Raw genomic sequence first — 15,523 nt, forward strand, 5'->3', positions numbered from 1 at the left:
AAAGGACTGGTGCTTAAAACCCAGCTCCCCTTCCCCATCCAGGATTCCAAACACACAATAATTTCACCCTCAGTGCTTGTCATTCCAGCCTCCAGTGTCAGAAGGCTCGTGCGCGCCTGGGGTCTCTGGCATCTGAAGATAGCCAACCTGGGGGTGCGGTGGGGGAGCCCTTTGTGCCACAGGATCTGGCGAATTCTCTTCGTGTCTCCATCCTGAAGCTAGGCCCTTCCACCTCTAATCCTGAGGGGCACCACCGGCTGGGGCACACACAGGACTTAGCCCTCAGAGGTTCAAGGACGTGTTCCTGCCACCATGACCCCATTTTATAGATGAGGAAAGTAAGGCTGAGGGAAAAGTGACTTGCCCAGGGCCTCAGCATGAGTACGTGACAGGGCCTGAGTTGCGGGTCAGCAGACCCCTGGGCTTTGCTGGGGCTGCCCACCAGGAGGCCCAGGAGATGGGGACCATGCTTAAACCCACCTGTGGGGACTTTCACCCAGGAACAGGAGCTCTTTGCCTCGCCTCAGACAGGTGGCACCTGGTTTCTGGCTACTCTCCTGGGCCGGGAGGCCACAGAGAGCCTGGGAAGCGTTGGGCAGGCCTGTGCTTGAATCCTGGCACTTGGCTGTGTGATCTTGGGCAAATCTCATGCATCTCTGAGCCTCCTCAAGGTGGACACAGTACCTTCCTGACAGCTCAGAGGGGGAAGGGACTTGTCCGGGTTCATACGAAGGCTAAGTAAATGTTGAACTGAGATTCAGACTAGCTTTGTTGACTCTGAAGCCATATTTTCAACCTTGGCTCCCAACTGGGCCGCCCCCAATCCCAATCTCACTGGTCTGAGCAGGTTGGAATGTAGGGGAAGGGAGAGGGGAGCACCGGTGTGCTGGGCCCAGCTGCCCAGCTGTGAACCTTGGTCCCTGCCTTCTGGGGCTGATGAGGAAGCTGGAGCAAACCAGCGAGGCCCGCGAGGCCCGGTCACAGTGGCTGGAAAGACTGGCCAGGGCCGGCTACAATGGGGTAGGCCAGGCAAGAACCCAGGATGAGTAAACTGGGGGCAGGGAGGGCCAGAGGCCTGTCCCCCCGAGGGGGCGAGACAGACCTGGGCCTCCGGCTCGCAGCTTCCTGGAACGGCCGTTGGCTGGACAGCCGCCAGCCATCTCTTTAGGCCATTGGCCTCTTATCTCCCCACAGCAGTGGGAGATGCTGTCGAGAGAGGGGGCTGACTCCACCCTCGCTGGCCAGGGCGGGGCGCCCCCTCTGCCCCAAAGAGCCCGGCCCCACCCCTCATTTTCCAGAGGAAGAAACTGACAGGACAAGGGGCTCGCCGGAGGTCACTAGACCCCCTGTAGCCGACTCTCTTCCCCGACCACACTGGCTTAGGTCAAGTGAATTAGTGTCCTATGGCAGGTGTTCCCAAGTGCCACAAATGTGGGGTCTTAAGACAAATCTGTTCTCTTCCGGTGCTAGAGGCTGGAAGTCTGAACTCAATTTCACTGAGCTGAGATCACGGTGTGCGCAGAGCTGGGTCCTTCTGGAGGCCCCTGAGGAGAGGCCATCTCCTTGCCCCTCTGGGTTCTGGAGGCATCAGCATTCCTTGGCCCTTTCTCGAATTTCCCCAGCCTCTGCTTCTCATCGTCTCTTCTGGAGTCACACCTCCCTCTTACAAGGGATTGTAATTATGTTGGGTTTTTTTTTAAGATTTTATTTATTTGATAGAGAGAGCACGAGCAGGGGGGAGCAGGAGAAGCAGGCTCCCCGTTGAGCAGGGAGCCTGAGGCAGGGACTCAATCCCAGGACCCTGGAATCATGACCTGAGCCGAAGAGAGACACTTAACCGACTGAGCCACCCAGGCGCCCCATACAATCCAAATTTTTACTTAAACAAAGGAAAAACTTGCCTAGAGAGAGAGAGAGGAGCAATAAGACACTGTGTGAAGCTGCAGATGCTGAAGCCAGATCTGGGTTCAGATCCCACGTCTGTCACTTACTAGCTGTGTGACCCTGGGCAAGTCACTTAACCTCTCTGATGGCTGTTTGCTCATTTGTAAAATGGGGTTGCAAAGATTAAATAAGGTAAAATATAGAGTGCTTAAAACAATGCTTGCCATAAAATAGGCCCCATCTGATATCCATATATTATTTATAAAAATACATATATACATGCACACATGTATGCACTATAAAGCTGCATAAAAAATAATCTAGAAGGCTGTATTCCAAAAATTTTTAAGTGGTCCTATCTCTAGTTTGGTGGGATTGTAAATAATTGGCACCATTTTTTTGCTTACCTGAAAGTTTTATTCATGTCCAATAAACATTAATTATTTGCATAATCAAAGTGAAGTCTTAAAAATTTAACAATCCAACAAACAGAAAAAAGCAAAGTGGAATCCTCCTGATTCTTGGAGCCCCAGCTGTGGCTTGCCCTCCCGAGGGAGACCTCCCTCACTCCCAGGGCAGAAGGATCTCGCTGTTCTCACGACTCCTCTCTTCTTGCTTCCTGGAGCTCTTGACCATGAGCTTCGGGAGCCCGGCTGGGAACAGAGCAGGGAGTGTGTTCTGAGGACAGCAGACCCCACTGGCTGCATTAAACGCCCCCCACACGTCAACTGTGCGCATCGACTCTGTGCAGTCTTTCCATCTCTGACCACACCAACCCGTGAAGGTTAACTGACTTTCAAGGGCTGGCCCAAGGATGAGCAAAGATGGGGCTTGCCCAAGGTCACAGCAGGTATTGGCAGGGTTCCCCCATCCGGCCTTCTACAGCCATCAAGGCCACAGGCACACGCCCTGATCTAAGAGTGACCAAAGATGCAGCAGAGGTTATTGCCTTGGGGCCCTTTCCGCCGAGAGGTGTGACTTTCCCTGCCTGCCCATTTTCGGACCCCTCACCTGCTAAACCCATTTTACCGGTGGGCAAATAGAGTCCTTAAAGAACAAAGATTGTCCCGACAAGATGCAATGCTGAAGTTGGTCACAAGGTGGCAGCATGAGGCCTTGTTTCACATTCTCTACTGCCCTCTAGTGGTTATGGGAAAATACACCCAGGGGCTGGCCCAGGAACATTTGGGGAACCTGAGGCAGGGTTGTCCCCTGGGATGGAAGAGGGGGGATACTCAGTGAAAGAAGCACGCTCGGTCGGTGTCCCCTGGGCCTTGGGTTGACTAGCCATTCTCCAGCCCCAGTTACGGGGAGCAGATCTAGCTAGTATAGTCCTTGGACTTTCTTCAAGGAGACCCTTCAGTGGAGGAGAGGGTGTAGAGGGTGCAGGCGGGTGCCTCTCCTGCTGAGGCACGCTCTGGGATCCACAGGCCACCCCAGGTCCCTGGAGCAAAGGCCTTTCAGGACTTAAGGCCTGACTGATTCGGGGAACAGCATTCCGGACACGCTGGTGCTCCCTTGGCCTGGCCGGTGGGCCCTGGCGCATGCACGCAGCCGAGCACTCTGCAGCTGTGAAGAACGAGCCAGCGTGACATGTGCCCACGCGGACAGGTGCCCGTGACGGGGACGAGAACGAGCAGGTAGCCCACTGGCTCCGCAGGAGAAACGGGAGGCCGCTGCTTCCAAACGTTAGGCTGTTGGCCTCCAGAGGGCTCGCCAGGCCTCTACCTTATTTGAATGTTTACCATCACAAGGAGCATGAATTATTTTTATGTTTTAAAAAAAATTAACAAAATAGGGGCGCCTGGGTGGCTCAGTTGGTTAAGCGACTGCCTTCGGCTCAGGTCATGATCCTGGAGTCCCGGGATCGAGTCCCACATTGGGCTCCCTGCTCAGCAAGGAGTCTGCTTCTCCCTCTGACCCTCCTTTCTCTCATGCTCTCTGTCTCTCATTCTCTCTCTCTCAAATAAATAAAATCTTAAAAAAAAAAAAAAAAAAAAAAATTTAAAAAAAAAAAAAATTAACAAAATAAAAATTTAAGACTTTCTCGAGAGGCCTGGGGGAATGGGAGAGTCCAGCGAGTAGAGTTCAGCCCAGTGGCCACCTCTTGGGCCTCCAGAGGCCGCTGTGCTCTTCATCTATGGGAACCAGGGGAATGGGGACCCCGACCCTGGGGGCTCTGCTCTGAACGGGGCTCCACTCACAGCGCCTCCTTGCTCCCAGAGCTGGCTTTTCCCTGTCCCAGGGCCCCCTCCCCAGGCCTGGGACCGAAGCCTGGGTGCCCACCTGCTTCAGAGGTTCAGAGGTTCTCAGAACCCTGCTCCCCCGGCGTGTAGAGCAGGACTGGAGCCACTCCAGCCCCTGCTCTGAGCTGGGCGTCCTTCTCCACACTTGACCCGCATCTCACGCTCAGACCCTCGCCATTTCCCCTTGAAGTGGAGGCTATCATTATGCCCATTTGACGGATGAGGATATGGAGGCTCAGAGAGGGACATCACTGCCCAGAGTCCCACGGCCAGCGAGGGGCACAACTGGACTCGAATCCTGGGACACCTCAGGCCTCCCTGCTGCTTATCCTGTGGTGGTGTCCCGGGGTCCCTATGACACAAAGCCTGCGAAGTCCTTCACCCCAGGCCTGACACCCAGTAAGCACTGGACAAACAGTAGTTACCAGCAGGGCCGGGCATGGCCTCGCTCGGAAGCCTTTGCTAACCAGCAGTCACACACAGCACTCACCCCACGACAGCCTCCAAGGGAGCAGCAAACCTTTTCTTTATTGCAAACATGACACCCAGTCCCAGGGGCAGTGGGAAGAGCCGGAACCAGGAGGAGCCAGGGATGAAATCCCTCATAAACCAGACTATTCCTACTTCCCCTGTCCAGGGCAGGAGCCTGACCCGATTCCCACCCCCAGGGTGTGGACAGAGAGGCCACTGAGAGTCCCAGAGAACAGCTGAAGCGCAGGGAGGCCCAGGACAGGGGGCGGGGTGGGTCAGCCACCTGGGGCTGAGGGGTAGCCTTCTGTGCCCCTCAGGGGGGCTGTGAACACAAATCAAGCCTGGTTTTTGTCCCCCAGCATCCCAGGGCCTCAGCAGGTGTCCAGTGCTAGAAGCCGGAGCGGGGTGGGGAGGCTGGAGGGGTGGGGGCAGGTGAGAGGCAGAACGGTCCCGTCCCCCACTGCACAGCATCAAGTGCTGACCCAGCGGTCCTGGTCCCTGGCAGCCGGCGTCTTCTGCTGTCTTCCACCCCTCCCGGGACACTCAAGTCACTGGAGGGCCTCAGCGATGGCTTTCTCCATCCGCAGGTACCAGGGCTGGATGCGGGAGTGACGCATCAGGTCATCGAAAGCCTCCAGGCCCTCCATCACGCGCAGCACGCCATATACTGCCTGGGGGAGGGGTCAGAGGGGGGTCCATTCCTGCCCTGTCCTCCACGGGTTGTGTGCCCTGGGGCCCGTCACCTCTCCTCTCTGAGAGAGCTCACTAAATGGCCAATTTTGCACTTGGGGCTTTGAGTGAAGTGTGTGGGATTTCTGTGGGTTTTGCCTGCCCTGCACTCCCGACCCGTCTGGGCAACAAACTCCACCTCCAGAATTTCCTTTGGGAAAACGTCCTGCCCCACTCTCAGGTCCTGAGATTTGAGAAAAGGGGAACCCCACCAGCTCTAAGACCCAGATCTGGTGATCAACATATTCCACCCCGGCTTGAGGGATTGCTTCAAGGCTTGGCATTTAAGCCAGGCCAACAAGACACTGTCCCAGGACTTTCGCTGGGTACAAGCAACTCCAAGGGGTTGAGATGCAACAGGTGAGACCGAGCCCTGGTACTGCCACTTGGGCCCCTGGATTCACCTGGGCCTGAAGCCAACCCCTCCCCTGAACCCATCAGTGATGTGAACCAAGACAGTTCCTTGGATGGAGCCGGGTGCCTCCAGAGCGGGAAAGCTGGGAGATGTAGGTATTGCCTACATGTGGGCTTCCTCTGCCCAGAGAGGCCCCTCAAGTCTGGGCACCCCCTGCCCCCACCAGACTCACCAGATCAGCCAGGTTCGGCTTCTCACCCCCCATGAAGGGCCGGTCTTTGCCCACGGCCGCCACCCACTTGTCAGCGGCCTCATAGAGGTCCTCACGGACGTCATCCTGGAGGTGGTGCCTGGTGGGGAAGGGGGAAGTCCATCGAGGGAACCCTCCTCCCAGGTGGGGAAAACAGGAAGGCCAGGGGGCCAGGGCTGCTCCCCCAGGGGCATCACACTTGCAAAAATCAGTTATCATCTGCCCCAGACAGGGAGGCCATGGCCAAAGAAGGACAAGAGACCTGACCACGAGAAAGCAACTGAAGAAGGCGTAGAGCAGACACCCAGGACAGTCCGCTCCCCCTGGGGTGCTGGAGGCAATCGGAGTTCTGACCTCGAGCCCCCGGCGTGCCTTTAGACTAGGGGCTTGGGGAGAGCAGGCCCCCAGGCGCACACACACACACACACACAAGCATCGTCACCTGCTCTTGAGCCGCTTGCTGATGAGGTACATGGCCGCTGCCCCCATGTACTTGGCCACGGCACCCTCCAATGCCCCGAACTTGCCCTCCCTGACGATGTAGTCGAAGGAGGCCAGGGCCTCGGCAGGAGTGCGGTACACGTTGGGGGAGATCAGGTGCACCAACCAGTCATCCGCCCACTGACGCCACTTCATCTCCTCCCTGTGGACAAGGCGGGGACAGAGGGCAGGCCAGGTGGGCTGCCGAAGTCGGGGCCCGGGAGGTGTGGGAGCAGGTGCACTGTCTAGACCGCACAGCGTATGGGTGGGAAGCTGAGGCTTGAGTAGGAGTTCCTGAAGTGGACTCAGCCCTGGCCGTGGCCCCAGCCCTCCTGGTCTCCCACACTGGTCCCCCTTCCCAGGGTCTCGCTCAGCCTCTCCCCCAACCCCCGGAAAGACCCTGCGCTTGCCGCCTCCAGGGACCTGCCCCGCCTCACTTACGTCCTGGCCTCCTTCCCACCATACATGCGCTGGGCCTCCTTCTCATCCAGCATGAGCCAGTACTTGTTGAAGAATTCGGTCACCTCCTTCCCCTGGTCGTTCACAGCCTTCATGGATGGATAGTAGGTGACGATGTGTTCCAGGGGCTGCCTTTGGGAGACAGCCAGAGTCTCACCCCAACTAGTTCTTCCTCCGGGAGGCTGAGCCGTCGCCTGCCTGGGGTGGATGTCTACCCCGACCTGACCCAGCTCCGGAGGGGAACCACGACCAACCCACGAAAGCTTTCTGGCCTCTTGTGGGTGCCAGAGGAGGTCCTGCAGCAAGAGGGACTTGGGGCGAACACAGAAGCATCTCCGTGACAGAGGGAGATGTGCAGAGGAGAGGAAGGGGGTATTTCAGAGTACAATGCCCACCCTGCTCCCCTGGAGGAACCTGGGGGAGGCCTCCTGGGAGATAAAAGGGACGAAATGCAGTACCAGCCTGGGCCTCTAGGGGCTCCTTACCCGGACACCAGGTAGGTCTTGAGGGCGCTGATGATGACAGAGGAATCGTTCAGTTGTTGCTGGAGGACGAGAGGGTGGTTTAAATTGGGGGAGTGGGTCCTGGAGCCACCAGCAGGATCACCAGAGTTCTTTAAAAATAAACACCCAGGCATTCGAGGAAACTGGTCCCGGTGGAACCTTGGCATTGTTTGTCCATCGCTGGGGGTTCATCCCCAAAATCAATGCCCACGGAGCTCTCCCCGCCCCACAGAACCTAGTCTCCTGGCTCAGGCCCATCCTGAGTAAGGGAGACCCAAGTGTGGCTAATGCGAAGGAGGGTGTGGGGAGGACCTAAGTTCTGGGCCCTGCCCACTCACCTGCCTGGCCTCCCAAGCTCTGGTGGGGGCAGGGTGGACTCTAGAAGCTACACACTAGGAGCCAAGGACTGGGCCAAGCATTCCCTGCCACTGGAGAGTATAGCCCTCTGTTGACTAATGAAGAAGCAAGCCCAGAGAGGCTAAGTGATTGGCCCCAAGTCATGTAACCAGTGAGGGGCACAGCCCCAACTTGAGCCTGGACCACCCTGATTTCAGAGCTCACACTGTTGAGCTCTGTGATGCTCTGCCTCCCTTGGGCCCAGCTGGTTCATAATCCTCAGCAAGGTCCAAAGCACCCACATTGTTCAGAGTTGCAGGGCCTGCCTCGGGTGTACCACAGGACAAACCAGGACGTGGGGGGTTGCTCCCTGAGGCTCACCAAGCTCTCTCCTTCCTGGACCAGCAGGATGGGCACCTTCCTGTAGGAGGAGAACTTGATCTCGGCCCTGCGCACAGGGTTCACTTCTACCACCTGGTAGGGCAGGGCGTGGAAGTCGAGGAAGGCGCGGACCTTGCTGCAGAAGGGACACGTTTTGTACTGGTACAGAGTCAGCTGCAGGCGGCTGGACAGGGAGAGCTGGGCGGGGAGCAGAGGGAGGGGGGCTTCTGAGGCCTGGTGCCCAGGCCCCACCCCCAAGCAAACTTCTCCCAAGGGAGTCTTCTAGGATGATCCTGAGAACATCAGGAGGAAGGGGGGTAGGTGGCAGAGAGAAAGGGAGACACAGGGAGGTGGGGGGCAGGCTTGTGCAGTGGACAGTCCATCCTCAAGAGCCCATACAACACCCTCCTCAAGCAGGAAGTATGGGTAGGATGAATCTTCCGGTCTCTGTTCAACATCAGACACCTCTCCTCTCCCTCCTGTCCCAAGAGGACATCACAAGCCCCCTCAGGTGTGCCACCCAAACTCCCTCAACCCAAGGGACCCTCTGGATGAGGGGGCAGAGCCCAGCATTTGCCAAAGTGGGGTCTACCTCAAATCTCCAAGGGGGGAGGGTTGTATCTGGGCCTTGGGCCTGGATCTGCGAGTTCAGTAGGTGAGCTCCAGGTAAGCTCGCTGCATATTCTTTTTTTTTTTTTTAAAGATTTTATTTATTTATTTGACAGAGAGAGAGGCAGGGCGAGAGGGAGCACAAGCAAGCGGAGCAGCAGAGGGAGAAGCAGGCCTCCTGCGGAGCAGGGAGCCCGATGCGGGGCTCGATCCCAGGACCCTGGGATCATGACCTGAGCTGAAGGCAGACGCTTAACGACTGAGCCACCCAGGCGCCACCAAGCTCGCTGCATATTCATGTTTAAAAGCCACAGCGGCAGTCCACCTCCCTCACTATTCAGATGGGATGCTGAAGCTGGACCACCGGGGTGGGCAGAGACAGAGAACTCCACCCCCCTCCTACCACCCTGCTCCCCTGAGCCCAGGAAGGCGGCACCCGTGCCATCACTGGGCTAGGGGACACCTCCCTGCCCCTGTCTGTCTCAGGGCCTGGAATCTAAGGGTCATCTCCCTAAAAATACTAACACTAATAAACAAATACACAACCTTATGATCTGAAGACGGTGGGAGGGTTTAGGGAAAGTTCATTATTTCCCAGACGACAAAATGTTTACAAAGTAATAAACTCTGAAGGAGGCTTTCTTTCCCTTTCTTGTAATCTCCTAATCTTTTCATTAGAAAAGTCTAAAAACACGTTAGAAAACGACCTGAAGACGAAGACAACAATTCTAGTTAGCAGGCAACAGTGGCGACCCCATTGCCCAGATGAGGACGCTAAGTGCTCAGATACTTAAAACCAAGTCACTTGCCCAAGGTCACTGACGAACGGACGGAAGAGGTGATACCTGACCCCGCCAGAAGTCCCGAAGTTCGGCGCTGGCCCCAGCACCCCTACCCGCGGCTGGGTGCGGCCCGGGCTTACCTGCGCGGCAGAGCGCTGGGCGCGGAGGTCCTGGGCGCGCAGGTGCCACCGCGCGGTGTGGTACAGCCCCAGGACGCCCCCCAGGGCCAGCGCCGCCGCCCCCAGCAGCCGCGGGCTCCCCTTGCGGGCGGTGGCCGCGGGGCCCGGGCCCCCCGCGGCTCCCGCGAAGCCGACCCGACTCTGCGCGGGGAGCCCCGACGGGAGGCGACCGCCCAGCCTCCAGGCCAGAGCGTGCCCGACCGGCCACAGCGCCCGCGCAGCCTGGGCCATGTTCGCTCCGCCGGCGCTGCGGGCGGGCGCGCGAAACGAAGACGGTCGGGGATCAGGCTTCCCTTAAAGGGGAGGGTCTCCATCGCCGGAGGGTTGCTAGGGGTGACAGTGACGCCGAGGGGAGAAAGGAACAGCCCTGGAGGGACTGGGCGTGCGTCCCGGGCGCCCGGTTTCCACGCACCCGTGAGAGCCACAGAAACACACTCTGGGATGTCTGGGAGTCGCTTTTTAAATGCCCGGCTTCTGAACATGAGCTATAACCGTTCTCGGCGGTGACCCGGGCCGAATGCGGGAATTCGTCGTGTGGACTTTGGGTCCCAGCGTCGTCCGAAATGTGTGTTTATTAACTTCTATCTCATGCAACCAATCGAAAGAGATTGAGCCCTTCAGAGCGTCAGAAAAAGGGTCATAGCATCGGGTCCAGGAGGGCCGCGGAAACAGCCGTACCAGCGCTGGTGCCACCGACTCGGGCTCTTTCTGCCCTCCCGCGCCGCTGCACTGTTTCTTCTGTGTCCCGAACCATAAAATTTTCCATACACACACACGGGGTCTTAGAGACCACGTGGCTCAGATTTCGCCCACGCGGTGGCGCCGGCACGCTGACCCGCAGTGTCCAGCGGCAGGATGCGCAGAGCGGAGGTGCCAGGCTGTCCCGCCCCTCTGCCGGGCTTGCTCGCCGTAGCTGAGGACACAGACCCCCAACACCTAGGCTTCTCGGCGGGCAGCCCCGGATAGCCCCTCTCGGAGGCCGGGAAAGGAGCGGGGCTCGGGTAGTAGGCGGAGATTCAAAGACGGGTCAGGTTGTGGGCGGGGAGAGGCGGAGTCTGGCGGCGGGGCGGGGACAGAGCTGGGCTCGCGGGAGAGAGCGCGAGAGCTGGACTGCGGTAGGGACGGAGCTCCGGGCGTGGTGGGCGGGACCTCACGGTGGGGGCGGGGCTTGCGTCCGGCGGACCCCCGCTCTCCCTTGGCGTTCATCCTCTCGGTGCCACTCCACTCGCCCCGCGTTCTGTCCGCCGCCTCCACCTTCCGCCCGGCGCCCGCTGTCAGTGCGACGGTCGCCGCCTTGCATCGTCGCTCGGCCCTCGCGGCGCCCGAGCCCGCAATGTCGGGCCCCAACGGTGACCTGGGCGTGCCGGTGGAGGCGGGCGCGGAAGGCGAGGACGACGGCTTCGGGGAAGCAGGTGACCCAGAGGGGCTGCTAAAGCGCCCTTTGCTTTCTTAGGGCTGCCCTCCTGGGAAGGGGAAGCGGGGTCGGGCTGGGGGCTTGGAAGGGACCGCAGAGCCCTCCCACCCCTCGCCCCTGGGTGCGTTGCGGCTGCAGGCGCCGGCCGGGGATTTAGGGCGAGCACCTGCGAGTGGTCCCTGGAAACCGCAGCATCGAAGAGCTGCGGGCAACCGGCCCCGTTTTACAGATGGGGAAACTGAGGCCGCTTTGGGATCACTCGCCTTTTGGCATTTGCTGCAGCCACTTCCTGCAGCCCTTGTGGAGATGGGGGCTCCTGAGGGGGTGGGGCGGGTGGGCCGTCTCGGTTTAGCAGGAGGGGCTGTCTGGGTGGGCGAACCCGCCCTGCTGAGTCAGCATCTCCTGCTACCTTTGCTGGTGTGACCCGGAGCCTTGGCGAATGTGACCTGCTTACAGAGCAGCCTGTTGCCTGCCCAGCACTTCGGGGGGTTGGGGTAGGTGTCGAAGGGAGGGATGTGGAGAGAGAACCATCAGCTGTTTTTCACCTTTTCCAGCCTGTTTCCGTATCTGTAAAATAAGAATAATGATTAGTGTGTCCTGCATTGAGATGTGTCAGGATTTGGGGGGAAATGAATGAATGGGGAGAAGCTGGAGGCTAGAGAGACTTGTGCCCTAGAGACTCCTATTTTTTGTGCACCTGGCAACTGCCCCACCTTTCAAACATAGAATGGAAACCCAATGACCAGCACCTCCACTGAAATACTTGGCAGAATTTTCCTTTGGTCCTCTTGGTCAAGATTAGGCAGGATATTAGGGCAGGCTCACTGCCCTTGGTTCCTACACTGCTTCTTTCTTCATTCATTACAGCGGGGGGCCTCCTGTTTCTGGCCAGCATTGAGCAAAGAGCCCTGCTTAATGCCCAGGGGACTTCAGCTTTTGACTTTGATATTCCGTTTATATCTTTGTTTCTATTTTCTTAATTTCTGCTCTTCCCCTTCTCATTCTGTTTTCTTTGCATTTATTCTATGGTTTCTTTTCTAAACTTTTACTCAGGACACTTTGCTCATGCCTTTGCAGCCTTTCCCTATTCTAAAGCCACACGCATGGGCCTTGTTTGTTGTGAGCCCAGCCAGATATTCAATGTGTGCTTCACTTTACATCTGGTTGTCTTGCAGAGGGAGCGCTCTTCAAAATGTCTAGGCTGGGGGCGCCTGGGTGGCTCAGTTGGTTAAGCGACTGCCCTCGGCTCAGGTCATGATCTCAGGGTCCTGGGATCGAGTTCCGCATCAGGCTCCCTGCTTGGCGGGAAGCCTGCTTCTCCCTTTCCCACTCCCCCTCTTGTGTTCCCTCTCTTGCTGTGTCTCTCTCTCTGTCAAATAAATAAATAAAATCTTAAAAAAAAAAAATGTCCAGGCTGCTGTTCAGCCAGGATTGCTTTTTTTTTTTTTTTTTTAAGATTTTATTTATTTATTTGAGAGAGAGGGAGAGTGAGAGGGAGAAGCAGACTCCCCACTGAGCAGAAAGCCCAACTGGGGCTGGATCCCAGGACCCTGAGACCATGACCTGAGCCACCCAGGTGCCCCACGAGATTGCTTTGCTTTTCAAATAGATCCTGCTCAAAGTCCACTTGGGCTACAGGGAGATCACAGGAAGACCAGTCACCCCTCCTTGCCCACCCTTGTGGGGCGGCAGCCCCCTCTCTGCTCTCCAGCAGGGGCTGAGCCAGCCAGCCCCTTAACTTTTCTTGGCAGTAGTCTGACTCTAGTCTATAATCTCCAAGGTTCAGAAGTCAGCCCTCCACCTTCCCCATGACTCTAAAATAGGCTTCCCTGGGCAGGAGCTGGAGGAAGCAGCTCCCTCCCACTCTGTTCCTAGTGGGGATAATTCATAGATAGAAGGGGAGAGGCTCTGGTCAGGGAAGGGAAGGACCCCAAGGCCCTTGAATACTTGGCAAGACCCTTTGGGAGGCCTCTTTCCCACTGCTCCTAATATGGCACAAGCCTCCCACCCCCCCAACAGGGACCGCTTGGTGTGCACCTGGGAGCCTGTGGGGACCCTTAGCCATGCAAGAAGGGGAGCATCGTGAGGCAGAACAAGGAGGAGACACCAGGAGAAGGCCAAGGCTCCCACACGCAGCCACAGCGCCTTCCAGGGCACCCAGAAGCCCTGCCTGGGACAGAGCAGAGCTTTGATACCCCTCCCCTGGGGAGGCTAGGAGCTCTCTGAGCAGCCCGGCTGCAGCTGCCCACACAGGCCAGGCCACCCAGAACCCTGGGCCCCTCCTGAAATGAACCCACGTCCCTTTGTGAGCAGATCTGTGGTGTGGGGCATACAACAGGTGGGGCCCCGGGTGTGGGAAGAAAGGGTCTGTATGGATCGAGGGGGCTATGGCAGACTGAAAAATGCCCCCCCCCAAAGATATGTGCATGTCCTAGTTCCTGGAACCTGTAAATACAGCTTTATTGGGAAAAGGAGTTTTCGCAGATGTGATTAAGTTCAAGATTTTTTTGTCCTTATTACTACTTTTTAAAAATGTCTTAATGGTTAATGTTCTAATGTCTGATTTTCAAAGTGTATAAATTAAATGTGTACATTACTCTCTCCAAAAGCAGACAAAACAAGCTATTTTTTTCTTGGTATGGCCCAGCTTTTTTTCCTTTCTTGAAGACTGACAACGTTCTAATTCCTGATTCATTATCTGACAGAGTGCATTCGGTTTTCAAATTTCTAAGAGAAGAAGAAAATTATTCTCACACTCACCAGTATTTTAATAGTAGAAGGCAAATATTCAAAACTAATGATTGGTCTTTCCCTTCGTTTTCTTCTCCTTTTTTTTCCTCTCCTTTCTTTGCCTCTTGTTATTCCACCTTTTAAGTGAGTTGCGATTTTGACAGGAGGAGGGCATCCCAGATTACCCGGGTGGGCCATGCGTGTCATCACAAGTGTGAGATCACACACACAGAGAGGAGAAGGGAAGGTGAAGGCAGATGTTGGAGCAGTGGGGCCACAAGCTGAGGAATGCCAGCAGCCACCAGAAGCTAGGAGAGGCGAGGAACAATCACCTAGAACATCCGGAGGGAGTGTGGCCTTGCCCACACCTTGATTTTGGCACAGTGAACTTCTGATTTTTGACTTTTGGCCTTCAGAATGTGTTAATTTAAGCCAAAGGTTTGTGGTGATTTGTTGCAGTAATTTGATGATTTGGGAAATAAACAGCCTATCCAGAAGATGCTAAAAGTAGGAAATTCACTGTTTGGAGAGGATGCTCTGGAGAGGTCAAGGGTATGGCTGAGTCAAGGGACCTAAGGACGTGGAGGAAGAGGTGGCCCAAGACGGGTCTCCAGAGGGGTGGGGGAGGGGGAGGTGGCCCAGGATGGGGGGATCCAGCAGTGTGGGGAGGTAGCTATCTCAGTCTATAACAGAATACCACAGACTAGATGGCTTATAAACAACAGAAATTTATTTCTCATGTGCATCTTGGGGAATATAGTCCATGATATCGCACCCGACAGAAGGTAGATACACTCGTGGGAGGCAAAGCATCACTAGAAGTTGAATCACTATGTCGTACACCTGAAACTCATGTAACATTGTGTGTCAACTATACTCAAATAAAAAAGAATTGTTTTAATTTATTTCTCACAGTTCTGGAGGCTGGGAAGTCCAAGGTCAAGGCACTGGCAGATTCAGTGTCTGGTGAGCGCCTGGTTCCTGGTTCATAGGTGGCTGCCTTCTCACTGTCCTTACGAGGTGGAAAGGGTGAGGGAGGTCTCCGGGGTCTCTTATAAAGGCACTAATCCCATTCACAAGGGCTGCACCCTCATTATCTAATCACCTCCCAAAGGTCTCCCCCTCCAAATACTACTGCATGAGGATCAGCTTTCAACATAGGAATGGGGGGCGGGTATGACACAAGCATTCAGGCCAGGGCTCAGGGACCAAGGTGTATGGGCAGAGAACAAGGAGCCATGGGACAGTCCAGTCCTGGCAGACCCGGCTAAGCAATTAGGGAGGGACGCTTGCAGCTGCACTGACCTGGGGGGAGGCCAGTGCCCACCCAAAACCTGAAGGACCCTGGGCCCAGAGAAAGCCACCCAGACCTGTGCTCTCTATCCTCTGGCCTCTGCAGAGGGTTTGGTGCATGTTCTCAGCATTTCCTCCACCCCTGCACATAGAAGCCGCATGCAGCTTGCATGAAGTGGGTGGACATCTTGACCTTACCCTCCCCCCACAGCCCTGCAGAACTCCTCCCTTCCTAAGGCCCAATGCAGCGGGCACACCCAGCTGGTCCCCTCCCCTCCAGCTCCAAACAGCCCAGCACCCACATCTTGTTGGCTAGGATTGGCCACAGCTTGGCCTGATCTCTGCGGTAGCCATGGCCATGACCGTCCTTGGATCCCCACAAAGTATGGCTGGGACACAGCACGCTGCTTAGCCTCAAATCC

At 56.6% G+C, this 15,523-nt stretch overlaps 2 protein-coding genes across 4 annotated transcripts in view; one reads left to right on the plus strand and one right to left on the minus strand.

Moving 5' to 3' along the window:
• Positions 1–4,634: 4,634 nt before the first annotated feature.
• On the minus strand, positions 4,635–9,925 carry PTGES2 (prostaglandin E synthase 2). Of its 2 annotated transcripts, none has more exons than XM_081803689.1 (7): positions 9,626–9,925; positions 8,095–8,292; positions 7,360–7,418; positions 6,857–7,006; positions 6,378–6,578; positions 5,918–6,035; positions 4,635–5,272 (listed from the first exon to the last, which is right to left on the minus strand). In XM_081803689.1, the coding sequence occupies exons 1-7, from the start codon at positions 9,893–9,895 to the stop codon at positions 5,150–5,152; spliced, it is 1,119 nt and encodes a 372-aa protein (XP_081659815.1). In that variant the 5' UTR covers positions 9,896–9,925; the 3' UTR covers positions 4,635–5,149. The 2 variants fall into 2 exon arrangements, with proteins under 2 accessions (XP_081659815.1, XP_030895851.2); XM_031039991.2 differs by having other exon boundaries at positions 4,635–5,197; positions 9,626–9,924.
• Positions 9,926–10,709: 784 nt separating this feature from the next.
• Positions 10,710–15,523, plus strand: part of LCN2 (lipocalin 2) — a 12,445-nt gene continuing 7,631 nt past the window's right edge. The window contains exon 1 of one of the 2 annotated variants that reach the window (XM_081803691.1): positions 10,710–10,779. The gene's annotated coding sequence lies outside the window, so the exon portion shown is untranslated. Of the gene's footprint in view, positions 10,780–10,820; positions 11,077–15,523 lie in introns of those variants that run through there. The other variant, XM_081803690.1, reaches the window with a different exon arrangement.

This window comes from Leptonychotes weddellii, chromosome 14 (assembly GCF_054177405.1).
Source record: "Leptonychotes weddellii isolate Sample4059 chromosome 14, ASM5417740v2, whole genome shotgun sequence".
NCBI lineage: Eukaryota > Metazoa > Chordata > Mammalia > Carnivora > Phocidae > Leptonychotes > Leptonychotes weddellii.

Excerpts from the sequence above, each read along its gene's own strand:
- PTGES2 (XM_081803689.1), bottom strand. The coding sequence starts at position 9,895 with ATGGCCCAGGCTGCGCGGGCGCTGTGGCCGGTCGGGCACGCTCTGGCC. Across the intron at positions 7,419-8,094 it reads TCCAGGAAGGAGAGAGCTTG|CAACAACTGAACGATTCCTC; the intron begins GTGAGCCTCAGG and ends CTCGTCCTCCAG. Across the intron at positions 7,007-7,359 it reads AAGACCTACCTGGTGTCCGG|GCAGCCCCTGGAACACATCG; the intron begins GTAAGGAGCCCC and ends TGTCTCCCAAAG.